Source organism: Chenopodium quinoa, unplaced genomic scaffold, assembly GCF_001683475.1.
Source record: "Chenopodium quinoa cultivar QQ74 unplaced genomic scaffold, ASM168347v1, whole genome shotgun sequence".
In the NCBI taxonomy this organism is placed as follows: domain Eukaryota; kingdom Viridiplantae; phylum Streptophyta; class Magnoliopsida; order Caryophyllales; family Amaranthaceae; genus Chenopodium; species Chenopodium quinoa.
This window is the reverse complement of record NW_018745080.1, coordinates 844,984-872,972: the sequence shown is the minus strand read 5'-3', so window position 1 is coordinate 872,972 and position 27,989 is coordinate 844,984. Positions and strand designations below refer to the sequence as shown.

The 27,989-nt window shown below is 35.9% G+C and overlaps 2 protein-coding genes and 1 pseudogene across 2 annotated transcripts; all 3 read left to right on the top strand.

The window, feature by feature from the left end:
• The first annotated feature begins 2,621 nt into the window (after positions 1 to 2,621).
• LOC110709610 lies at positions 2,622 to 4,075 on the top strand (annotated as a pseudogene).
• Positions 4,076 to 8,928: 4,853 nt separating this feature from the next.
• LOC110709659 (protein EXORDIUM-like) lies at positions 8,929 to 20,759 on the top strand. Its single transcript, XM_021887875.1, has 2 exons — positions 8,929 to 9,495; positions 19,808 to 20,759. Exons 1-2 carry the CDS (start codon positions 9,322 to 9,324, stop codon positions 20,567 to 20,569), a joined length of 936 nt encoding a protein of 311 aa, XP_021743567.1. The 5' UTR covers positions 8,929 to 9,321; the 3' UTR covers positions 20,570 to 20,759.
• A 1,666-nt stretch (positions 20,760 to 22,425) lies between these two features.
• On the top strand, positions 22,426 to 23,853 carry LOC110709658 (protein EXORDIUM-like). Its single transcript, XM_021887874.1, has one exon. The coding sequence runs from the start codon at positions 22,655 to 22,657 to the stop codon at positions 23,612 to 23,614; it is 960 nt and encodes a 319-aa protein (XP_021743566.1). The 5' UTR covers positions 22,426 to 22,654; the 3' UTR covers positions 23,615 to 23,853.
• The last annotated feature ends 4,136 nt before the right edge of the window (positions 23,854 to 27,989 follow it).

The window sequence follows — 27,989 nt, the reverse complement described above, 5'->3', positions numbered from 1 at the left end:
TAATCGTCATATTTTCTTGCTTTAGAGCATCAATTTCTTTCTTCAACTGATAGATCAAAGGACCATTAGATTGACCAAAACGTTCCTGCAATTCACTCCATAATTCAACAGAAGACTCAATGTATGCAAAATCATCAGCAATATCAACAGTCATGGAGCTCAAAATCAAGCTAACATCCATATAATCAACTCTCTTCCATCTAGGATAATCCTTATGATTATCATTAGGTTTCTTCAATGAACCAGTGATAAAACCAACCTTATTCTTCGCAATCAAAGCACACTTCACACTACGACTCGATCTAATGAAATTCTGACAAGAAAATTGAACAGCTACTAGAGAAGCAGTAGGATTATCAGAATTCGCAATGAAAAGAAAATCTAGATTACCTCCAGAAGAATTCGAGTTCGTTTAAGCATTCGCATCACCATTACTCTCAAATGCCACTAATAAAATAGCAAATATCTTCAAGATTTCAAGAAATCGCAATCGTAGAATGACAACACAAATTTGATTACGGAAAACGTAATCAAACACTCAGAAAATATCACCAAATGTTCAAGATATGCAAGAAAACTTCGCAATCGCAAGAAACTTTCGCAATCGAACAACAACAAACCAGCGGAAAACAGATATGATTAAAAAAATTCAATCAAGAAATTAAGAACCCTAATCTCGAGTGAGATTCAGCTCTGATACCATATAGAAATTGTAGAGAGAAAAGAGAAGAAAATTGGAGAGAAATTTTATTATAGTGTAAAAATGTAGAAATGAAGTCGGTGCATCATCATTAAGAGTATACACTATTTATACATGAGTTAGTTACACCTAACTATCTTTATAACATAATAAACAATAAATCTAATATATAAATTACCAAATACAAATTAGCTTTTAAACTTATGATGATATACGGCCGGAGACAACGGAGTACATAGAATCATAATTTATTGAACATATAGAGTACTTTTTAATTTAATCATTGTATTATATTGATAATTAACTGCATGGTATACTACATTGTGCGTACGATAAAGATGAAGCGAGTGGCAAATGTGCCATGTTTAGGTAATTAGTAAGGGTTACACGTGCCACCAAAATACACCTTCAAGTATAATGAAGAATATTCACTGAACAAGAAGAAAAAGGATGTACGTGGAGGAGAGAAGTAGAATGAATATGAGTTGGTGGTCTAGCTGCCGTAGTAATTGCTTAGTGTCACTTTAAAACAGATCAATATTATGACCTCGAATTTGGATAAGCGAGCCTGAGCAATCAAATATTTATCCCGGTGGCACAATCAGTTTGACCTACTTCCACCACGTGGACCTCTATTCATGAATTAACCCGGGAAGGGTCAACCACGGGAAGGCTCATTCTCATCTCTATAGTCAACGCCTGCTTATTTAACTTATGCTACCTTTTGTAATTAAGGTTTAGGTTCAATTAGAGGCATTCGATTGTAGTCGTATTTAGATTGTTTATTGATTTAATTTGAAGTCAAACAGAAATAAAACATTAAAAAATCCTTATCACCAATAAAGATTTGAACTATTTACAGATAGTGGAATTTTGTTAACAAGTTCCGAGTTGTGACTACTGTATTGTGAGTTATGTAGTACAGAGTATTTCATATTGTCAAAGAATTATTATGAAATTTAATATTTAGTTCAGTTAATCTCAGTCTAGTTTAGGTCATTTCAGTTCAGTTCAGACCTTAAGTTCGCTTCAATTTAATTCAATTTGACATATTTCAGTTCAAAAGAATGCGAGGCCTTAATCAGTTGATCTTTCACATTTTCACATTTTACGGTGATATCTTGTCGAAATTGTATATGGTCAAATTTTCTTTCGATTCAGGCTAGTACGTACAGGATATTAATAAGATTATTAGAGAAAAAACTCTCCATAAAATACAACTTCTTATGAAAATTTACTCCGTAATTTGTAATATCAATCAAACAAATACAAGTACTACTTAATTTGTAGACGAAAATTTAAAGTGGCATACTGGTATAGCAGGAACTGACTGCTGCTAACCCATTAACTTGTATGAAACGTTTACCTCACCACGCACCTAACCAGCTAAGCGTGTTGGCAGCATGAAACCATCCTCAAGTAAACCTTTCACTAGCTGCATTAGAGCTGGCCCAGCTGGCCATTTTTCTTTAAGTGATCTCATCTTTTTTTTTGGGTCCATGTCATTTTCACTACTTCAAAACCATTAAACAAAACACGGTATTACTTTATTACAGCAGTTATGCCCACTAGTTGGTACTACTACTACACTATTAGTAGCATTACGTTATTTCTTCACTTCTTTCTTGAATAAGTATTAGCGCATAGCACCTATGTGCTTAGAAAGTGTATAGGATGACACTGATTTTCTAGTGGTACAATTTAAAGTACAAAACGTACGTACCACTTTGATTAAATGTACCCATGTGATTTCAGTGGTACATTTTCGGAGTATTAAATGTACCACTAGCACAGTTAAGTGGAATATTCAAGTTTTCTAATACCTAATAAATTACGCTTTTGCCCTCCTATACACCTCGTTTGTCAATAGTTGCTATGCGCTAATATGCATTCGGATGGTATATAGTGTGTCAAAAATAGGAATATTAGGAAATTTGCTGGTAAGAGTGCATATCAGCGCATATCACCTATTGACAAACGAAGTGTATAGGAGGGCAGAAGCGTAATTTACTCCAGGCATTAGAAAACTTGAATATTCCACTTAACTGTGATAGTGTTACATTTAATACTCCGAAAATGTACCACTGAAATCACATGGGTACATTTAATCAAAGTGGTACGTACGTTTTGTACTTTGAATTGTACTACTAGAAAACCATGACATCCTATACACTTTCTAAGCACATAGGTGCTATGCGCTAATACTTATTCATACCATCCTCCTTTACCATATTATTCATCCCTCAACTCTCTCATTCTATCTTACTATCTTACCGAAAACATTTTATCCAAAAAGTGACATTTTGTATAATCCATGGCATCCTTACACTTCAAAACTTTGTACCTTGCTCTTTTTCTTTCCCTCCTGGGCTTTTCTTTGGCAGCGAGGCGGCTAGTGACTCGACTGAGCCGATGGCCTTCCAATACCACAAGGGTTCTCTCCATAACGGTAAAATTATGATCAACCTTATATGGTACAGTCAATTTAAATCCGCCCAACGTATTATTATATCTGCCTTTATCACCTCACTATCATCCTCCCAACATGAAGCCCAACCATCAGTCGCCATGTGGTGGAATTCCATTGGCAAGTATCACCGCCTCGCCGATCCCAAGAAGCCCACTTCCACCTTCTCCCTTTCCCTAGGCAAGCAAGTCATAGATGAGACATACCCCCTAGGCAAGTCCCTAACCAACAAGCACCTTGTAGAGCTAGCCACCAAATCCGGTCAACAAGTCGACGCAGTCAACATAATATTAACCGCATCCGACGTGGCAGTAGAAGGGTTCTGTAGAAGCCGATGTGGAACCCACGGATCATCCTACATTTCCAAAAGTACCTCCCAAAAATCCACCTACATTTAGGTTGGCAACTCCGAGACCCAATGCCCGGGCCAATGCGCTTGGCCCTTCCACCAGCCCATCTACGGCCCGCAAAGCCAACCATTGGTTGCACCCAACAACGATGTCGGCCTTGACGGTATGGTGATCAACTTGGCCTCCTTATTAGCCGGGACCGTGACGAACCCGTATGGAAACGGGTACTTCCAAGACCCAAAGGAAGCCCCACTTGAGGCTGCTTCGGCTTGCCCCGGTGTATACGGTAAAGGGGCGTACCCGGGTTATGCCGGGTCCCTTTTGGTGAACCCGACTACTGGTGCTAGCTATAATGCCAATGGAGTTAACAAGAAGCAGTTTTTGCTTCCTGCATTATATGATCCTTCAACTTCATCTTGCTCTACTTTGGTGTGACAAGTTAAAGTTAAGTTTTCCACAGTGTAAAGATACTAGACTTGTAGTTCGGTAATGGTGTATTAATTTTATTCAATTTGTAATAGTTTTGTTGAGGATTATAAATTTATAACACTGCGAGTTTTAAATACCTATGCACATTTAATTGTGGAGTATCTTTTATTGAAATTGAAAATTTTGTCATTAAAAAAAGTTATTGTTTAGAGTACAAATTCAAAATTATTTGTTCATAAAAAGATAAAGGTTCAATTCTTATGATTATATTATGTTTCGTACAAAATTTTTTTATTGAGTTATGATTCCCTTATCTCGCCTTACCTAAGAAGCTAGCACTAGGCTTATAAATTTCCAATGCAAAAAATGGAGTAATGTGTAACTAATTGTTTTGATTAAACAATTTTATGTGCAACAAACGGTGCTAGCAACTATCTTCATCTCACCACACTTTAAAAGGCTAGAGGTAGATAAGGAAGAGTAAGCATGTGTCAAAGACTATCTTAGCAACCCATATCCATAAAAATTATGTAACGCACTAATTTGGTCATGTAGATAATCCAACACATCTCTAATACAGAAAAATGGCAATATTAAATTGGGTCGGGTTCGATAAGTTCGGGTCAATCTATTTCAAATTTAATTGAGTCATGCTAAATTATTGTATTCATGCGAGTTGAAATCTAAATTAGGTATTTTTCGGGTTGGGTCATGTTTTGACACCTTTAATATCAACACTTCTAGATAATTGTTCAAACAATCTAGGGAGTAATTCAACCAAGACAAAGATTATTAACGGTCTGTTTGTATAGCAAAATGGAAGAGTAAGAGCAGGGAATGAAGAAGAAGGAAGGGGGTGAACGGAAGGGGAAAGAGAAGGTAAGGTTACTGTTGAATAATTTAAAGTATTGGTGACAAAATTTATGGTGTTTAATTAATTTGCTTAGGATAAGGAGCAATTAATTAAACAAGTATTAAAGCAAAGAAAGTCTCGATTTAGAGAAGAAGCATGCCGCCCGGTTAGGACTGTGCCCGCCCGCCGGACGCGAGAACATGCTTGGATTAAGCTGCTCTACCGCCCAATCCGAGCAAGTGAGAACGAAGAAGATGAACGTTGCTGCACCGCTCGGTCGATAGGTCTAGCAATCCTTGACCCGACCCGAAGTTCATGAGAGAAACCTGAACCCGACCCGACCCGAACAACCCGAATTCGGCCCGATTTGACCCAAAGTTCATATTTCGTAATAATATTAAGTTTTACACTATTTTTGATAGTTTCTAAGCACAACCCGAAATTGACCCAAAATCTGACCCAAACCCGACTTGCTAACCCGAATTGCCACCCCTATCGTTCGGGCCACTCTTGCTCTGCAGGGCGCGACCACGCACTACTACAATTTTTTATCTAATACAACGGTACAAAATTAGCTAATACAACGGCTAATTTCATACCGTTGTATTAGACTAGGCTAATGCAACGGTTTATACGAAAATAGGTCTAATACAACGGTTTATACTAACCGTTGTATTAGATAAATTCATCCGTTGTATTAGATGAGCTAATACAATGGATTGAGCAGTCTAATACAACGGATTGAGGCAACCGTTGTATTAGACCTCAAACAGTTGGCAACTAGATATTAGTTTGGGCTTTTTTTTCTTCGGCCCTCCCTTTCTCTCTCAAACTTGTTTTTTTTTTCTCTGATATCTCTCGAACCCCCTTTCTCTCTCAAACTCATTCTTTTTTTTTTTTTCTCTTTCTCTCAAACCTTCTCTCTCTCCTCTATTCTCTCAGTCTACTCTCCTCTCTCGCCACTACTCTCTCATTCTCTCGTTCTCTCTCTGGCATCTCATTTCTTGAAGCTGTGGTTTCTTGTTTATAAGGTATTTTCGTTTTTATTGATGGATTGTTTCTTGTTTTTCTTTTCTTTTTCCCTTTTTTTCGTTTTTCCGATCTCCTTTTTTATTTTTTTTTTTCCTTTTTCTGATATTTTTTTCGTTTTTGGTCTTATTTTATCGTTTTTTAGATCTTTCTTCATTTTTCAAATCTACTTTTATTTTTTTTTCGTTTTTCTGATTTTTTTCGTTTTTGAGATCTACTTGTTTTTCGTTTTTCTGATCTTTCTTCATTTTTCAGATCTATTTTTTTCGTTTTTCTGATTTTTTTCGTTTTTGATATCTACTTGTTTTTCGTTTTTCTAATCTCCTTTTTCTGATTTTTTTTCGTTTCGGTCTTATTTTATCGTTTTTATGATCTTTCTTCATTTTTCAGATCTACTTTTTTTTTTCGTTTTTCTGATTTTTTCGTTTTTGAAATCTACTTGTTTTTCGTTTTTCTTATCTTTTTTTAATTTTTCAGATTTTTCAAATTTTCATTTTTCCAGATTTTTCAAGTTTTCAAGGCTAAGAGTGTTCTATAATTCAGATTTTTCAAGTTTTCAATATTTCAAGTTTTCGTTCTCTCAGATCTTTGTTTTCAGATTTTTCAATTTTTCGTTCGATTTTCGTTTTTCAATTTTTCAGATCTACATTATCTATCTCAGACTTTGAATCCTTGGTACATTATCTCAGACTAATGAGACATTGCATGTTGGATCTTAGATCGGTTCCTGGACTTCTGAAACTGGACAAAAAAAAAATAATAATTATTAATAATAATAATAAAACTGGAAAAAAAAAATAAAAAAAAAAAAAAAAATAATAATAATAATAATAATAATAATAATAATAAAAAGAAAAAGAAAGACCTAATACAACGGATTGGGGAGCAATCCGTTGTATTAGGTTCAATTTTAACCAAAAAAAAGGGGACCCTAATCCAACGGATTGCTCCAATCAGTTGGATTAGGTCCATTTTGCTGTTGTATTAGACCTAATCCAACCCTAGCAAATGTGACGGTTGCTAGCCGTTGTATTAGGTCTAATACAACGGTTTTTGACACCTAATACAACGGAAATAGGGGTTGTATTAGATCAAAAATGTAGTAGTGACGCGAGAGCACCCAGTTAATTCTGGGTTGCTGGTTTCGCTCGCCTGGTCGAGCGAGGCCCTACCCAGCAGGGTGCGGGTGAGGCTGGCCTTTGAATCAACGGTTTTCTTCAAATATTGCTTGGTGATTTTGTTCTTTATATATATTATTACATATATGATGATTTTTGGATTCAAGATATCAGTTTGAGTTTTTCTCTTGAAACCTTTTGCATATTATTGTTCTTCATCACGAATTATTAACACTTGAGTATATTGTGTTGCAACTATTCTACAAGTAGTTGTAATTGATCTTCGTTGTATCTCCTAAGTGACTTCCGTGATACCCGGCTGTAGTATAAGGTCGGAATTATACTTTTGGAAAAGTGATTCTATTCACGCCTCGAAGTTTTTCTAATTTTTCATTTCCAATCTTCTTTGTGACCCATGTTAAACACTAAAATCCCCAACAATTACATTTTCCTTGCAAATCTTTGCAACATTTGAAGGTTTAGTTTATTAAAGAGAGAGAGAAAATGAATCCTTCTAATTTCCTTCCCTCCTATCAAACGATCCAAAGAAGGGAGGATGAATTCCTTCTTTTCTCTCTTCATTACCTTCCAATTCTCTCAATCCAAACAATGTATAAGTGTAACTCCACTCTAGTTCATTAAAATTATACAGGTAGCGTGCACTCTGCATAAAATATTAGTATAAATCAACATTAATAACACCATAATTTGGTCATATATTCCATCCTAAATTAATACCAAGAAATCGTATTTAGTTTAGGATTGGATGTATCATAATCAAAAACTCATTATGAAAAAAGTATGATTATTGTTAAACAAAATAAAATTGTACGTAATATTAAATTCTTTCGAAAATAATTCAACATGAAAACGATACCGTCATAGATTAATCATGTCCATTTTTCATTAAAATCACCAAATGAGTGATCATTGTGAACACAGCTGCTTACCTATCTCATTATCAATAAACTACTACTACGCAGAATTACAAGCATTCCCAACTTTCCCCACATTTAATTGTGTACATAAATAGTGTTGAAAACCCATCGTACGATTTGCAAAAATATCAAAGTTCAGTATAGGGTAGGGTAGCAATAGCAAACAATACACAAAATTAATTGGTACAAAAATGAATTTGGTGCGCATTAATTATGGATCCTCTTAATTAACAAAAAGTAAAGGGACGTACAACTTCAATAATTATGAGCAACGCAAGTTTGACATTGATTCTTCTAATTCTAGAATCCAAAGAAGCAGCCAAAGAAGATAAGTTCACATTAATAATAATATGTTCATAATAATACGAGTACTTTATTAATTTATTTTTTCCCCAATCTTTAGGGATATGCTTTGAGTTAGTTAGACCGTGCAATCAGGGGTGTACTTTGTTTGGCTAGGATCTAGATTAGTACAAGTACAAAGTATCGCTGGCATGTTTGGGATCTATAAATTTGTATTGCTCTCGAAGAGCCCACGAGTGGGTGAGAGATATAGCCGATTGGATTGACTAAATTGCCTCTAATTAATGTCATCAACTAAGCCAAGTCTGCTTAGTTCATTGGATTTATCCAATAATCCCTCATTTGAAGCTGATTCAAAAAGAAACAAAGGGAGTAGACTTGTTACAAAAGATAGTTTAATGTCAGACCCGAATTCACATGATTAACCAAATTAAATTTAGCCAACCTAATAAAAAACTAATATACTTTGTAACTAATATTGATTAATACCCATTATTAGTAATTTGACAATAACTCTAAAAAGACTTGAAATTGAGAACAATGGATCGTCATCCAACTATGACCCAAACGATCCATTTCTCACCTCTAATCGAGACACATGCATTAATATATACACCCCCTACTTTGTTGCTACTCTAATACACTATTCTACACTATTAGCTGAATAATCGAATGAGCTAACTATATTCTATAGAGACCAATACGAAGTGTCCACATTTTCAAGGTCCAGCTATTATCATGACCATGCATGCGTACTCCTTATAATATTCTTGAACTATTAAGTTGACCCTTAGCTGCTGCAAGACTGGCTTCCATATAATCCATAACAAGCCTACATCTTAGATTCTTCCTCAATATTTTTAGGTCCAACAACTTGCTATGCTACCTTTAGCACAATATTATGTTCCCTACTCAATATACACACTCTTTGAATATCTTACTTTAACTTTCTATTAGTCAAAATATTCATACGTTAGCATATTGCTCATTGCATGGGGTTTTCCCACTATTTCCTACCACTTTCCTTATGCTCCCTTCTTGTGGGTATATAAATACCACAAACTTCCCTTAATTTTCTCATCCTCAACTAAACAACTTGCTAATCATCAGTAAACATTCCAATTATCGAGTATAATGGCGATAACATTTGCCTCGAAACACTTCCTCTTGCCTCTCACTCTCCTTTTTCTTGTCAATGTTAGTGTTGCATCGAGGATGCTCGTAGAGTCCTCGACTCAGCCTATGACTTTCCAATACCACAATGGCCCTCTTTTAAGTGGTCGGTTTTCTATCAACCTTATTTGGTATGTGTTGAGTCCCTTAGGTTTTGATTGATAGTTTTGAATGATGACAAACAGCTAAGGGAAACAGGTCCTTGAAGGTGTTCGATACAGTTAGGGGAACCAGCTAACATAGAACACTGTTTCCCCAGACAAGTTATTACTTACATGAGTTTTCTTATTGAACTAACTTGTCTTTATACAGGGAACAGTTATATGATAAAAGTGTTATGTACTGGTAGGGAACCAGTATGTACTGTTTCCATGGTTGCTACGTGGTAAAGCAGTCACATACTCTTTATTGTGCATTAACCATGTTACATGTGCAGTAGTTGAGTTGATTCCAAGACTTGGAGCATAGAAGCCTTTCGAAGATATTTCGAAGAAAGATTGTTTGCTCATAATAGAAGTATTCAAGGAAGATTCAAGTCTTGAAGATTACATGAAGAAAAGACGATTTATGCTTTAATATGTTATCTAGGTTTTCATGTAATATGCTCCGTAGTATGCTTGCATGTTTGGGTTATATAAGTGCTTAAAAATATATTGAAGTATGATATGAAATCTGGTACAAAGTTGGAACAGGTTTCATAACATGTTTCAATTCAGGGAACCAGGTCGGGGAACCAGGTTCACTGTATTCGAGCTGCCGTTTTGGAAAAAGATTTTACAAAAAGATTTTTTCGAAAAGATTATCTTGAAAATATTTTGTGCAGCTGGAAATAAGATGAAATATTCTTGGTTACCTAAAATCTAGGAGTATTTATCTTAATTGATTCTATCTTTGTGATTAAATCAAATAAGATAAAAACTTTCCTAAAATTACATTATATCTTATTCTCTAAGATTGTGTGATTTAAGGAAACTAGGTTTTAGGAATCTAAGCTTATATAAACTCATCTTATTTCACATATTTCGTGTGCCTCTCCAGAAATCAAAAAGAGCAATTATTTGAGAGCATATACTTAAGCACTAATCCCATTCATCAAGTCATATACAAGAGCATTCTAGTACTTAAATATTTTCTCTTAATTAGCTTTGTAGAAGTGAGATCAAAGGGGAGTTCTTGATTCTTGTATTGAGTCTTTAACAAAGGGGTTAAAGGCTGGGTGAGTGTTTGTGAGTTCAAACACATTGGGCTTACGAGTGTAAGTCGAGAGCACACTCGGAGTAGAGTGTGGGGTTTGCTGGTTCCCGGAGTAGGGAACAGCAGAGTGTTCTTTGTCTTTGTTTTTCGGAGTAGATTAATAAAGAACTTAGGATAGGAGGACGTAGGCCTGAGTTGGCTGAACCTCATTAAATTTGTTGTGTTCTTTATTGCTTTGTTTTATTTCGTTAAATTTGTTGTCTTCTTTATTGCTTATTTATATTCCGCTGCGTACGGGAACCAGCACAACTGGTTCCTCACACATAATCCGAAAAGAAGCAAAATTAGCCAACGATTACTTAACACTCAATTCACCCCCCCCCCTCTTGAGTGCCCATTGAACCTTCAATTGGTATCAGAGCCTAAGCTTCTCGAAAGAGTAACATCTAGAGGAGTTAAGAATGAGTACTCAAGAATTAAGTGCAATCGGTTATGACAACAAGTCACCCAAGTTTAATGGAAATAATTATGCTTGGTGGAAGAACAGGATCCAGAATGTTATCATGGGTATTGATTATGAATGCTGGCTCGTAGTTAAAAATGGTCCTAATATCATTCTCAAGACAGATGTTGAGGGGAACCAGGTTCCCAAGAAGGATAGCGAATTGGTCATTGCTGATTACAAGTTGCTGGAAAAGAATGCTAAGGCAATGTCAATACTACAACAAGCAATAGGTGAGACCGAAACAAATCGTATCTCTGGCTGTAGTAGTGCTAAGGAGATATGGGACACCCTTGAACTTGCGTTTGAGGGAACCAGCGAGGTAAAACGGTCTAAAATTGATTTAATCATGTCTAAATATGAATTGTTTGCCATGAATAAAAATGAAAAAATCAATGACTGCTTTCGTAGGTTTATGACTATTGTAAATGATCTTAGATCTCTTGGTAAAAATTTATCTGACGAGGATCTTGTGAGAAAATTATTGCGTAGTTTAACAGATGCATGGACAGCCAAGGTAACAGCAGTATATGAAGCAAAGGATCTGTCTACCTTGTCTCTGGAACAGCTGATTGGTTCCCTTATGACTCATGAGATGCTGATTGACTCTAAGTCTGAGAAGGAACCAGCAAGAGGCATGGCGCTTAAGGGAACAGTAGAAGATGATGAAGATGAAATTAGCATGATTGCAAAAAGATTTGAGAGATCTCTTCGAGATCAAAGAAAGAATTTCAAAGGTAAGCATTTTAAAAACTATAAAAAATCTAACTCTAATTCTTCTTCTACAGGATGTTTCAAGTGTGGAGAAAAAGGACATCTTATTCGAGATTGTCCTAAGTGGAATGACAAACAGTCTAAATCCGGAGATAAACAAGCATACAAGAATGCCATGATAGCTTCCATGTGGGGAGACTCTGACTCAGGGTCAGATGAAGAAGAAGGATCACCCAACTCAGATGTTTGCCTAACTGCCTTTACAAACATCAAGGAAAACAGCACTGGTCCAGGAACCAGAGGGGGAACCAGTACATTCAACAAATGCTTTATGGCAAAGAAGGATGTACTACATGAACGCAAGGTAAGCTTAGAGCAAATTAGAGAAGATATGCATGAATATGATAGAGAAAATATGCTTGCTTGTATTGATTCCTTACTAGATGAATGCTATAAACTAAGTGAAACATACATAACTTGCAAAAGAGAATTAAAAGAAAAACGTGGTGAATGTAATATTGCTATTGCTAGTTGTGATCATCTAGAAGGAGTCTGTTATGAACTAAAAAATCAAGTAGCAGAACTAGAGGTTGAATTGGACAAGTGTAAAGTGGAACTACAAAAGGAAAGATCGTTTGAACCAATTGATGGAGAAGAGGATCTGACCTCCTGGTTCCCTAGAGACTTATCAACCACTAGTGATACTCTTGATTTTTCAGTAGCTATAAGTAAAGCAAATTCGTGTACTAGAACTTCCTTGTTGAAGGCCTTTGAAACATTGGCTTACAACCTGGAAAACTCTCACAAGGAAATTGCTTCACTTAAAGCTGCACAGTTCACTGTTTCCCCTACAGGTACCAGTGTAGATGTCAGTAATACGATTGATAAGTATGAAAGTAATATTTGTGATTTGCATGCGGAAATCAATCAACTGAAAAAGGACAAGCAACCAGTGATTGTTGACATGTCTATTGACTCTATGGTTTCAAAACTTAATCTACAATTCGAAGCTTTAAAAAGTAACTTTGATTTTCTTAAAGAGAAAAACGAATTGTTAACTAAAACACTTGAAACCAGAGAAAAAGAACTTAATGATAGTCATAGACATGTGGACAAATTATTGAATGCTCAAGAATCCTTAAATTACCTGATTTCATCAAGAGGAAACAGAGGAAAAGTTGGTCTTGGTTATACTAGACAGAGAACCAGGACTAACTGGTCTCCCAGAGAAACCACCTGGATCAAAGAATATCAACGAGGCAAGTATGTCATGACTAAAGAAATGCATGTGTGTTTTCATTGTAGTAAAAATGGACATAAGATACATGAATGTCCAGCTAAGAAAATTAGTGCTAATAAGAACAGCAAGGGTGTAAAATATGTGTGGAGAAGAAAGGATCAACAAGATGTTAATGTTGTTGAAAAGGGACCCAAGTATGTTTGGGTTCCTAAAACTAATGTTTGATTTGCTCTTGCAGGCTAGAGTGAAGGGAGACACCTATTGGTATTTGGACAGTGGTTGCTCAAGACACATGTCCGGGGATAAAGATCAATTCCTTTCACTAGTGGCCTTTGATGGAGGAAGTGTCACCTTTGGGGATAACAACAAGGGAACCATCACTGGTTTAGGTAAGGTTGGTAAGACACTTTCTAACGCAATAGATGATGTTTATTATGTTGAAGGCTTGCAACATAATCTCTTGAGTATTTCTCAATTATGTGACAAAGGTAATATAGTTGAGTTTCAAGCCAACCTATGTCACATAGTTAACTCACAAACAGGAGAACTTGTATGTGAGGGAACCAGGAAGCATGATGTTTACATTACCTTCTTAGATAAAATCTCTCAAGACAAGTCCATCTGTTTGAGAGCTGTTTCTGACAATAATCAATGGATTTGGCATAAGAGGTTTGGACATGCTAGCCTAACACTTCTAAACAAACTTAAAACACGTGACTTAGTTGTAGGCCTTCCTAACATTAAGTATGAAGCTGATAAAGTTTGTTCTGATTGTGTAAGGGGGAAACAGGTCAAAAATTCTTTTAAGTCTAAAACTGTTTTGAGTACCAGCAGACCCTTCGAACTTGTACACATTGATTTGTGTGGTCCCATGAGAGTACAAAGTCGAAGAGGTCATAGATATGTCTGTGTTATGGTTGATGATTATTCCAGGTACACTTGGGTAATGATGTTACACACAAAGGATGAAACGTTTGAAGAATGGGTAACATTGGTGAAACAAGTGGAGAACCAGCTCACCCACAAGCTGGTCTCGGTAAGATCAGACCATGGTACTGAATTTGAAAATGCTAACTTTATTGATTATTGTAGGGAACATGGAGTTAATCACAACTTCTCAGCCCCTAGAACACCTCAACAGAATGGTGTTGTAGAAAGGAAGAATAGAACTCTTGAGGAGATGGCGAGGACGATGCTCATTGAGAGTGGTCTCCCAAAGAGTTTTTGGGGAGAAGCTGTTGACACTGCTTGCTATATATTGAATAGAGGTCTCATTAGACCAAAGTTAAATAAGACTCCCTATGAACTTCTTAAAGGTCGAAAGCCCAACATCACATACTTTCGTGTCTTTGGATGTAAATGCTATGTGCATAATAATGGGAAGGACCAGCTTGATAAATTTGATCCTAGAAGTGATGAGGGAATCTTCCTTGGATACTCTTCTCACAGCAAAGCATATAGAGTCTTTAATAAAAGGACTCTTCGTGTTGAGGAGAGTGTCCATGTCATTTTTGATGAATTTAACATGTCTTCTGAGATTGCGCAGGTACAACCTGATGAAGTGATTGGATTGATGGATTTCACGGGGAACCAGTATACTGGTCCCACGGATGAAGTGCAAGCAGATCTAGGCCTACCAAATACTCCACCAGATGATAATGATGAAGTGCCTAGAGAAGAAAATGAAGATAATGAGGACTCTGAAGGGGAACCAAGTCCTGATGGTTCCTCAAATAATAGACAGGTAATGAGTTCAGGGGGAACAGAAGAAGGTACCACCCCTGAACCTGAGGTAAGTAATGATAGAGGAAACAGCATGAATGTGAATCCTCCTGGCTCCTCAGAAGAAGGAGAGATCCATGAACATGCTGGTTCCCAACTTAATGAGAAAGCACAAAACAGTCTTAATTTTAAAAGTTATAGATATCAATCTTCTCATCCCACTGATCAAATAATTAGTGATATAAATAAGGGGATTCAAACGAGAACAAATGTTTTTCAAAACTTTTGTGCTTTCTATTCTTTCTTGTCTAATGTAGAGCCTACTGACTATAAAATGGCATTGACTAATCCTGATTGGGTACTAGCTATGCAAGATGAGTTAAATCAGTTTCAGAGGAACCAGGTTTGGCACCTGGTTCCCCGTCCCAAGGAAAGATCAGTCATTGGCACTAGATGGGTCTTTAGAAACAAGTTAGATGACCTTGGTACTATAGTCAGAAACAAAGCAAGGCTAGTGGTGCAAGGGTACAATCAACAAGAAGGAATTGACTATGATGAGACGTTTGCACCAGTAGCTAGGCTAGAGGCTATTAGGATTTTAATTGCTTATGCTGCTCACATGAATTTTAAGCTGTTTCAGATGGATGTAAAGACTGCCTTCCTCAATGGATATTTAAAGGAAGAAGTATATGTGGAGCAGCCACCTGGTTTTGAAGATGCACTGTTCCCCCAACATGTGTACAAGTTGGACAAAGCATTATATGGGTTGAAACAAGCTCCGAGGGCTTGGTATGAAAGATTGTCCAATTTCTTGATGGCAAATGATTACAAGAGGGGAACAATAGACAAGACCTTGTTCATAAGAACCAGGGGGAAACACTTGATTGTAGTACAAATTTATGTTGATGATATTTTATTTGGTGCTACTAATCAGGTTTTATGTGATGAATTTGCTAATCTTATGCAGAGTGAATTTGAAATGAGCATGATGGGAGAACTAGGATTCTTCCTAGGGCTGCAGATTAAGCAAATGGATGATGGAATAATGATCCATCAACAAAAGTACTTAAAAGAGTTGCTGAAAAAATTCGGCATGGAGAACAGCAAAGCTTATGATACACCTGTTCCCCCATCTACAAAATTAGATGCTGATCTTAAGGGAAAAGATGTTGAAGCTTCTCTTTATAGAGGAATGATAGGTTCTCTACTTTACCTAACAGCTAGTAGACCTGACATTGTGTTTTCTGTTGGTTTGTGTGCTAGGTTTCAAAGCAATCCAAAGGAATCTCACTTGAAGGCTGTTAGAAGGATACTTAGGTATCTTGTAGGAACAGCAAATCTGGGATTGTGGTACCCCAAAGGCAGTACCATTGATCTTATTGGATACACAGATGCAGATTATGCTGGTTTCTTAGTTGATAGAAAGAGCACATCAGGTATGGCACACTTTCTTGGCTCTTGTCTAATTTCATGGGGTTCTAAAAAGCAAAATTCAGTGGCCCTATCCACAGCAGAGTCTGAATATATAGCTGCAGCTTCATGCTGTTCCCAGCTACTGTGGATAAGGAACCAGCTGAAAGATTTTGGTGTTATTTATAAAAGTGTTCCTATTTTCTGTGATAACACTAGTGCAATCAATATTTCAAAGAATCCTGTGCAACACTCCAAGACAAAACACATTGAAATAAGACACCATTTTTTAAGAGACAATGTGGAAAAAGGATTGGTGGAGATGTTGTTTTGTAAAAGTGAAGATCAAATTGCTGATATCTTCACAAAGCCTTTGTGTAGAGAGTCTTTTTGTAGGTTAAGAGTCCTTTTAGGTCTAGTTAGACTTTAGGTATTGGCTTCAATTACTTCCTTCAATGATTGGTTAGAATGGTATTCTCTTGTATAGTGTGTGTACATACTTATGTTGATATCTTTCAAGTGTTGTGTAGATGGTTCAAAATCTCAAAAGGATTGAGAATCATTGTTGTAAGAAACAGGTGAAATCAGGCTGAATTGCCAGAAACAGCGTGACATGGTTCTATACAGGTACCAGCAAAGGGAAACAGCAGACCAGCTCTGATATGTCATCCGATAATATCTTTTATTTTCGGAAGATTACTATAAGATATTTCCTTTTGGAAGGAATTTATCTTATTTCAGTTATTTAATCCCATATAAAAGGCAAACATATCATATGCCTTATTTATAGTTGGTTGAGATAATTATGGTAAAAGATAATTACCAAAATTTTTGATTTCAATTTAAAAATATCCTTTACAGTTGCTTTTTATTGGCTCAACTAACTCTTTTCTTTCCTTCTTCTCTCTTTGTGCTTCATTGTTAAAAATATACACTAACCCTTTGTGCAGATCATCAATCATCATCACTCGAAATTCTCTTTCTCTCTCTCGTATGCTTTAAATTCATCATTGTTCATTTGGTTACTGTTCACTCAAGGAACCAGCTCAGTCTCAGGGGGAACATCAGATGGAAGCATAAGTGTCCTTAAGCCCGAAGTTGGAGGAAATTCAGAAAATTCAGAGTGAAGAGGATGAAATAGAGATTGTTGGTTATTATGAGGAAACACCCATTGCTAAGACCATGGTACGAAGTAGAGTAACTCAATTAAAGAAGTTCACTGAGAAGGTGCAGGAGGAACAGTCCATTGATGCTGTTCCAGGAACCAAGAGAAAAAGGGTACCAGCAAGAACCTCTTTGCTTGATTGATGTGATGCTAGTTTTGCACTCATTATGCAACAAGGAGAACAGTTTTGCACTCGTTATGCAACAAGGAGAACATTCTGAATCAGTACATATCTCTCATGTTTTATAAAAAAAAAAAAAAAAAAAAAAAAAAAAAAAAAAAAAAAAAAATAGAGGAACCAGCAGGTCAGGAAGTGGTTTTGAAACAGATTGGGGAATCACAAGAATATGCTTAGCAATATAATGATTTTGGTTTAAGCAGAGCATGGTGACAAGGATGAAGAGGAATCAGATGATAATACAGAAGATGTTGCAAAGTTCGAGGAGGAGGAAGGGAACGAGAATGATGATGAGGAGTGATGCTGTTTCTGTTCTTGTTTCCTCACCCTCATGTTTATTCTAAAATAACTGATTTTGTTGGTCTGTCTACTTCTCTCCATTCCATGAACTTTCTTTTTGGATGGATTTGGGCTTCTTTGGTTGAACTTTGTTGGCTTGTATGAACTACTAACTCTGCTATGGTATGAACTGTTTGACTAATCTCTTTTTGCAGCATAATGCTTGAATGGTGGTTGATGCCATTGTATGGATAAGCACATTAACTTGTGCACATTGCTTTTACTTGTGGATACTTTTTAATGATGCCAAAAGGGGGAAGTAGTCTGAAGTTGAAGCCTAAGGTTTAGCTAGTTTAGATTGAGTCAGTTTGAGTCTTTTTATTTCGTATTTTCTATTTTCTGTTTAGGGAACCAGTTGGCCTAACTGACTTGTTCCAAAGAGTCTTGAGTCCTTTCCAAAGAGTCTTGAGTCCTTGTCTTGAGTCCTTGAAGTTTTTGACGGTTTTCCTTTTGAGCATGTTCACAGGTTCAGGAACTTCAAGAGTTTGTCATCATCAAAAAGGGGGAATTTGTTGAGTCCCTTAGGTTTTGATTGATAGTTTTGAATGATGACAAACAGCTAAGGGAAACAGGTCCTTGAAGGTGTTCGATACAGTTAGGGGAACCAGCTAACATAGAACACTGTTTCCCCAGACAAGTTATTACTTACATGAGTTTTCTTATTGAACTAACTTGTCTTTATACAGGGAACAGTTATATGATAAAAGTGTTATGTACTGGTAGGGAACCAGTATGTACTGTTTCCATGGTTGCTACGTGGTAAAGCAGTCACATACTCTTTATTGTGCATTAACCATGTTACATGTGCAGTAGTTGAGTTGATTCCAAGACTTGGAGCATAGAAGCCTTTCGAAGATATTTCGAAGAAAGATTGTTTGCTCATAATAGAAGTATTCAAGGAAGATTCAAGTCTTGAAGATTACATGAAGAAAAGACGATTTATGCTTTAATATGTTATCTAGGTTTTCATGTAATATGCTCCGTAGTATGCTTGCATGTTTGGGTTATATAAGTGCTTAAAAATATATTGAAGTATGATATGAAATCTGGTACAAAGTTGGAACAGGTTTCATAACATGTTTCAATTCAGGGAACCAGGTCGGGGAACCAGGTTCACTGTATTCGAGCTGCCGTTTTGGAAAAAGATTTTACAAAAAGATTTTTTCGAAAAGATTATCTTGAAAATATTTTGTGCAGCTGGAAATAAGATGAAATATTCTTGGTTACCTAAAATCTAGGAGTATTTATCTTAATTGATTCTATCTTTGTGATTAAATCAAATAAGATAAAAACTTTCCTAAAATTACATTATATCTTATTCTCTAAGATTGTGTGATTTAAGGAAACTAGGTTTTAGGAATCTAAGCTTATATAAACTCATCTTATTTCACATATTTCGTGTGCCTCTCCAGAAATCAAAAAGAGCAATTATTTGAGAGCATATACTTAAGCACTAATCCCATTCATCAAGTCATATACAAGAGCATTCTAGTACTTAAATATTTTCTCTTAATTAGCTTTGTAGAAGTGAGATCAAAGGGGAGTTCTTGATTCTTGTATTGAGTCTTTAACAAAGGGGTTAAAGGCTGGGTGAGTGTTTGTGAGTTCAAACACATTGGGCTTACGAGTGTAAGTCGAGAGCACACTCGGAGTAGAGTGTGGGGTTTGCTGGTTCCCGGAGTAGGGAACAGCAGAGTGTTCTTTGTCTTTGTTTTTCGGAGTAGATTAATAAAGAACTTAGGATAGGAGGACGTAGGCCTGAGTTGGCTGAACCTCATTAAATTTGTTGTGTTCTTTATTGCTTTGTTTTATTTCGTTAAATTTGTTGTCTTCTTTATTGCTTATTTATATTCCGCTGCGTACGGGAACCAGCACAACTGGTTCCTCACACATAATCCGAAAAGAAGCAAAATTAGCCAACGATTACTTAACACTCAATTCACCCCCCCCCCCCCTCTTGAGTGCCCATTGAACCTTCAGTATGGTAACTTCAAGCCTACCCAAAGGGCTATCATCTCTGATTTCGTTACCTCCCTATTACCTTCGCAGCCTGAGAGCCAACCATCAGTGGCCATGTGGTGGAATTCCATTGGCAAATACTACGGCCATGCTAATCCTAAGAAGCCAACCTCACTCTCCCTCTCCATGGGCAAGCAAGTCATCGACGACACTTACTCCCTTGGCAAAACCCTCACCTCCAAGCAGGTTGAAGCCTTGGCTGCAAAGGGTCCACAACAACCCAATGCCATCACCGTAGTGTTGACTGCAGCTGATGTAGTAGTAGAAGGATTCTGCACAAGCAGGTGTGGGACCCACCGCGTCTCCGAAAAAGCCACTCAGAAGGTCCCATACATATGGGTTGGTAACTCGGAGACACAGTGCCCTGGTCAATGTGCCTGGCCATTCCACCAACCTATCTACGGCCCACAGAGCCCGCCATTGACCGCACCCAACAACGATGTTGGCTTGGATGGCATGGTCATTAACTTGGCTAGCCTTTTGGCAGGGACTGTGACCAACCCTTATGGGAATGGGTATTTCCAAGGCCCAAAGGATGCCCCTCTTGAGGCTGCATCAGCCTGTCCAGGAATCTACGGAAAGGGGGCCTACCCCGGTTATGCCGGCAACCTTTTGGTGGATGCCACAACCGGAGCTAGCTACAACGCTAACGGAATCAACAAGAGGAAGTATCTGCTTCCTGCATTGTATGATCCCAAGACCTCATCCTGCTCAACTCTGCTTTGAGAAGTTTAGAAACCAACTGCAATTCTGCAATACGCCAAAACTATGTATAGATAGAAGTATAAAATTGCATACAGATTACTACTAGGGTGAAGAAACAAATACAAGTTACATACGTAGTATTATTTTTAACAATAGCCATGTATTCGTTGGTTTACACATACTGCAATAAAAAGTTACCTTTGTCTACCTACATACATTCATTCGGTCATTCCTAAGAAAATTCACTTGTGTGGACTACGATGAACAAATGACCTTATTCAAGCTCTAATTTGTAAAAAAAAAAAAAATCACTATGACCCGCAGTTTAATCCCAGCATTATCTACTCTGTTAAATCCTATGCGTTTGAAAGGAGGCCATGATCACAGAACAAATTTGTTCTGTTTTGGTATGTGATGAGATTAGCAGACGAGTATGGTCATATTCTTCTAATCCATAGCCTTGGTATAAAGAACAGTTTCAGACTCACTAAACCAAACCTTCCCTTATTGCTTCTCAAAATGAAAGCTCAAAAATAGTGGTTCGCTAAAAAAATTAACAGCCAAAATGGACTATAAAGTCGAAAATCAACTGCTGGTTAAGTGGCAGATTGGTGAACAGAAAGATTGTTATTCTCATTAATTGCTTTACTGTCCTTAATTGTATTACTGAATTCTGTGTTTATATTCATAGCAGAGGAATATGTTAAATTTGTATGCATCCAACATGTAACTATAGAACTTAGGTCAGTTTAACAGTTAGACTTGTAAGTATCAATAAGACAAAATCTAGTAAGTCTCTGTTACTCACTGCGAGAAACAATTTTTTTTTCTCACAGTGGCAGTTTCGTAAATAAAATGTATCACCGTGACTAAAGTGGTACAATTTTATCATCCATTTCGTAAATAAAATGTACCACCTTGACTAAAGTGGTACATTTTATTTACGAAACTGCCACTGTGAGAAACAAAAACGTTTCTCACAGATGGGGGCGCCCTCGACAAAATCAAAGCTTAAATCATGAGTATAATATAGGACTTAATCTCGTTATATTGATAAAATTGTATGTACCAAAGACACAACAAAAACTAATAACTTCTCCGTACTTTCTTAACTTGAATAACGAATGTCAAACATTCACAAGAAACCAGAGCACATTTCCTTGAGAGATTATTGTGCAAAAAATAAAGACTAACATCTATTGATCATTTGAGAATTGTTGCAAATATTACTACGGAGTAGAACGGAGGAAGTAATTTTTAAGAATACTCTATGTCAATTTGTTAATTCCCAAAAAGATGGTAGCTAACCCAAATTTTCTCTTTTTTCTTCACATATTTTTACTATCGTCCATTACCACTTAGAGTGGTATTTGCCTATATCAGGTGACAATAAATGTTGATAAAGAAAAACACTAGTTTATGGATGAATTGCCTTATTATGATTTATAGATATTAACATATTAGTATATTACTTGGTTAAATTACACTTAAGATATTTATAACTAGCTATCAAACAACCGTAAAATTATGCAAAATTAGCATATCACAAGTATAAAGTACCCTTAAGACATCATCAACGATGACTAGAAAGGGAGAAAAAAAGTGCTATAAAAGTTAATTAAAATGATTAAACAATGAAATTAAAATTCGGGTTTTGGGTTTTTACAAATGTCGTTCTGGATTAAAATCGGTTTACTTTAGTTTCAACTTTCACGTATATGAATCACAGCTTAAACTTGACCTTGGCAACAAGCGTGTTCGTAGCAGCATCCTAAAGTTGACCTTTAGCTGCGTTGAAGCTACCCTTAAACTTAATCTAGAGAACCCATCATTACTGTCCCACAACTCCAAACATAATAACACACGGTATTACTTTATTGTGTTCACTGTTTAGCTTAGCCGCTGTTAGTAGGTAGTATTAGCTCCAATTCCTAATTTCAACGCTTTACTCGTGTATACTTCTTCCTAGCAATTTCCTTTACCATACTTCAGCACACTATATATATCCTACACTTCCATTCTATTCTCTTCATCACTCAACATTTTTATCCCATAACACTTAATCAAGTCACTCTTTCCTCAATTCTATACGCCTTTTTTTGTAGTATGAAGACTATTAACAATCAATCAATGGCATCCTTGCCCAAAATTATATGCCTTGCTCTTTTCCTCACCCACTTCGGCTTTTTCGTAGAGGCAAGGCCATTCACTGAGTCGTCTCAGCCTATGACCTTCCAATACCACAAGGGCTCCCTACTTAATGGGAAGATTACAATCAACCTTATTTGGTATGGCAACTTCAAGCCCATCCAACGTGCCATCGTATCTGACTTTATTACTTCCCTATCATCCTCCCAACATGAATCCCAACCATCAGTTTCGACATGGTGGAAATCCATTGGAAAGTATAATCACCTTGCGAATCCCAAGGCATCCACCACATCTCTTTCCCTTTCTTTAGGCAAGCAAGTCATAGATGAGACATACCCCCTTGGTAAGTCCCTCACTAACAAGCACCTTGTAGCGCTTGCCTCCAAAGCCGGTCAACAAGTCAATGCAGTCAACGTAATATTGACCGCATCCGACGTGGTAGTTGACGGGTTCTGCAGGAGCCGATGTGGAACCCATGGATCATCCTACATTTCCAAAAGTACAACTCAAAAGTTCACCTACATTTGGGTTGGCAATTCAGAGACCCAGTGCCCGGGTCAATGTGCATGGCCCTTCCACCAGCCCATCTACGGCCCACAAAGCGCACCCTTGGTTGCACCTAACAACGATGTGGGCCTCGACGGAATGGTGATCAGCTTGGCATCCCTTTTGGCAGGAACCGTGACCAACCCTTATGGAAATGGGTACTACCAAGGCCCTAAAGAAGCCCCACTTGAGGCTGCTTCAGCTTGCCCTGGTATCTATGGAAAAGGCGCTTACCCTGGTTATGCTGGGAACCTCTTGGTAAACCCAACCAGCGGTGCTAGCTACAATGCAAATGGAATCAGCAAGAGGCAGTATTTGCTCCCTGCTTTATATGATCCTACCACTTCTTCTTGCTCAACTTTAGTCTGAAAAATTATAAGATATAATGATATTTTTTCCTAATGTAAAGATACTAGCACTGTTAGAGATCTCCACTCCTCAGTTTAAGATGATGTATAATTAAATTATTCATTGTATAGTTGGTTTTGCTAAGAAGTTCGTGTGTTTGTGCCAGCTTAATTGCTGAAAATTGTTTCCTCACTTTGCTGAAGTAAACTTTATAGAATGACAAATAAATTTGGGTGCAATAAAGGCCAAAAATTTAGAAAGATCAATGGGATTACACATTTATACACTACAAATTTCAAAAATTGTCACCATAAATTGGGAGTAAATTTTTAGTTAACCAAGTTTCTGAGCTAGCTAGATATACCACATTGATTTACAAGAATGGAAATTTTAAAGTATTTAGGAGACCCAAACAACCAAACTTGATCATCTTATGCATTCAATTTATAAAATTAAGGTTATGTCTAGATTCAACTTGACATAACATATTTTAGAAAATTTTCCTATAATTTCAAAGTTATGATAAGTTTAAAAGGCAATACAAGTTCAATCAAGTCAAATTCAGGTGCATTGAACACATCCCTTAAAGAATAAAAATAAAAAGCTTGCAAAAACTTAGCCTACCTCCCTACCCGATTGTTAAGAGCCAAAACAGCCAGCTTGACCGACATAATAGGCTAATACGGTAATACCTACCCGAACACAGGTGACACAGTTTTAACTCTAACCAATATGTCCGACTTGAATCGATGGAGCTCAAAATTTTATATAATTAATGTTGATTGAGTATTAACATAATTAAAAATTTATAATAGACCCAAACCAGGCCTAATATCAACCAAAAGACTAACAACCCAATCTTGATCTAAATGACACCATGTGACACCTCTACTTAAGAAGCAAAACATCCATGAAAGAGTCTAAAACTCATAAGTTGCGACAAAAAGATTAGTGTCTCCTACCATATACTGTACAATCTTACACAGTGCTTATTTGGTTCACATAGAAATTAAATTTCCATGAAAATTTATATTTTATGGGATTTAACGTAACTCTCCTAATACAATGCCTATGAAATGACTATAACTATTTGGATGATACCAATGTTTTGTAATCTCAAGATGAAACTATTTGGATGATACCAATGTCTTGTAATCTCAAGATGAAACTATTCGGTCATAAAGTAATAATCTAGTCGATACAAAAATCTTAAGACTAATCATTGGGAACACATCCACTTGCCTTACATGAACTATTTCTTTTGAATCTTTGGCAGAACAGTCATGTTTATTATTCATTAAGATGGACAAACTAGCTACTTCATTAATGACAAGCAAAGAAAGTTTGACATTGATTCGTTAAGAAAGCAGCCAAAGGAGATAAAGTTCATAAATCATAGTACTATTATATTAATTATCCTTGTCTTTAGGGATATGTTTTAAGTCAGCTAGACCGTGCAATTTGGTACAAATTTGATCATTATACAATGTTTAAGGGTAAGTCTACATTATCATTGGCAAGTTTGGGGGGTCTATATGACTGTTGAAGATCCCACCAGTGGATGATTACGGCCAATGAGTTTGACTGCTTTTGCCCTAATTAATGCAATGAAGAAAATTTAGTTTAAGTAAATATGCAACATCTGCTCTTAGTTCGTTTGATGTAATCCCAATCTCAAAGATCAGGAATTAATCAGTACCTACCCCTAACAAGCCTTGAAGTTCCAAAGCATAAAAAGTTCCAATTCCCTCGTTTAGATATTACTCCTATCATTGTATAACGTGTATTGAGATATCTGTTAATCGACACGATGTGACAATCAATCAAGGTTTTCAAGATGACTAGCACAAATTCACCTATAAGCCTTTTTCACATTAATTAATGTAGCAAAAACAGAGGAAGAGCCATCTAATTATAAAAACTATGCTTAACACTATTAGCTAATCGCTGATCAAATTCACTTTAACCACAAAAGTCATAGAAACCGTGCACATTCTAGAGGTAGGCAATAATAAACTACGAGTATACACTCACCAGTGAGGTCAAGCATGAAGTTTCCACATACTTAAGTCCAGCTATTATCTTGCCCACGGCCACGCTTATAATATTGTATTCTTGATGTACTTTGTTGACCCTGCGCTGCTACAAGTGTTCAAAGCAAGCCATCTTACCAACATTCTTCACAATTATTTTGGCTAAGCAACTTCCAAAGCTAACTATAGCAGCAAATTTTGTATTTTGACCTAAGCAACTTCCAAAGCAAAATAATATAAGCAACAAAATATAAGTCCATCATTCATAATTATATTGGACTCTCTTTTGACATCCATCACCCTATCATATAAACATATAAAAATTACAGTATATAAATTAAATAACAAATCAAGGTGGAGTCATTAAGTTCATAAGTCTTACTGTATAATATTAACCACATTTTGAATTTCGATCCCTTATAATCTGAAACTCTTTCATTCCGTACAATAAGAAAATTAACCAATTTTCTCATAAATGTGGTAGAGTAATTTACTGTTGCAACTTCAGTATTCTATTTAAACTTTTCCCCGAAAATCAAATAGTGCCAATTACTTGAAATTAAATCAAATTCAGTGAAAAAGGCATCAAATTGTTATCTAATCATTACTTCATACTTGTATTATTTCAGAATTCAGAGTCAGAATAACCAAAATTAGCAGTAAAGATAATATAATTCAACAATTTTTTCACTGTTGTATCGATAATTTGGGCTTATATTTGTAAAATCTGCAACCTTTATTCCAGAGACAAATTAAATAAATTATGCGGCCAAATTAAGGAAAATCAAATACTAAAATCATGAAGAAAAAAAAAGGAAGGAAATTTAAAGAAGTGTAATCAGCAAAAGATGATAATGGAGTTAGCTGAAAAGGGTGATCTGAAGATGATCCAAATGAGAAATTGTTTCTGCGAAAAAGCATAACCCACTCTTCCGGCATTCCAGGATAGTCATCTTCTTCTGTTTCAAATTTCAATGCTTCGGAAAAATACACCTTTGGGCTTCTCTCTCGTCAATATTCTCATGAACCTCTAACAAAATTTATTATGGACTCTTTTTATTTTGGTTAAAAGTTGAAAACACTCTTTAAAATGGGTCTTTTTTTTTTTAATTGCATCACTTTTTTTTTTGACACGGAGATCTTTTTATATTCTTTTACATGGGAGTAGTTTTTTTTTTTTTTTTTTGCCCCATTGTTGTATTTTTTTAGGTTGAAATATAAAAACTTAGACTGCAAATCCTCACTAATAAGAAATAATATATTCAAGAAAGATCATGTTAGACTCGTTATAAACTTAAAAAGTCTATTTGAAAATGTCAAATTTTTTTAAAAAAATATGTACAAAAAGTGAAGATATTTATGTTTTAAGGCGTATATTCCCCCGGTGCAAAAAATTGAATGAGGCAAAAATAAGGGACGGACGCCGAAGGTAAAAAAAAAGTTCAATTGTTGCAATATTACTAAAATGAAGAAATTATTATGAAAGGATTTCATTCAATTCCATCTAGTCCAACTCCATTTAATAATAGCAGCAGTATAAGTTTAAATGAATAAAATAACTCTAGATATAATTATATAAATTCAAACAATATAACACTAAGTTCAAATAATATAATCTCATAAAAAATCAAATGAGATTAACAAGGTCTTAGTGCACCCTAAATTAAACCAATTGTTATCCATCTCCTTTGCTTGTAGAGAGGAGTAAACAATGTTCATATTTGATTCTCACTTCAACATATCACTGGTTGATTAGTTGCTTTGTAATCCTTTAATTCACAAAAATGATTTACCTCTTAAGGTTAAGTGGTGAAATCATTAATTGAATATTATCACTCATACATACAAACATCAAAATAACACTTGTACCAATGTTGATCTTGTTTGGTGTAATTACCTCAGGCTGTCAATGAATTTTACGAAGTATTAAGACAATCACATATTTGTTAATTTATACTTATATGTGATAAATGAATTTTACGAAGTATTAAGACAATCACATATTTGTTAATTTATACTTATATGTGATTACAAATGTTATTGATATATAGCAAAACAAATGTAGTATTAAAGAGTGCTAGCTTTACCTAGCTTCGAGTTTCGATTTCTATCCATAATAACCGTATATTATTCATTTTTAACTTGATTGGTATAAATACGTTTAGTAAAATCAATAATCCATTCAATAGTGATTGGTTTATTTTGGCTAATACACTATCCATTTCCATAAGGTTTTTATACTTGCTTTCTAAAGTTAGTTAAATTAAAATTGTTTGTCATCTGCATAGTACGTATCATAATTTTGTTTGCTTGACTACGTGAAAAAACCCAATTATTAAAAGTGCAATACAATTAATAAATAA

Excerpts from the sequence above, each read along its gene's own strand:
- LOC110709659 (XM_021887875.1), top strand. The coding sequence starts at position 9,322 with ATGGCGATAACATTTGCCTCGAAACACTTCCTCTTGCCTCTCACTCTC. Across the intron at positions 9,496-19,807 it reads CTATCAACCTTATTTGGTAT|GGTAACTTCAAGCCTACCCA; the intron begins GTGTTGAGTCCC and ends AACCTTCAGTAT.
- LOC110709658 (XM_021887874.1), top strand. The coding sequence starts at position 22,655 with ATGAAGACTATTAACAATCAATCAATGGCATCCTTGCCCAAAATTATA.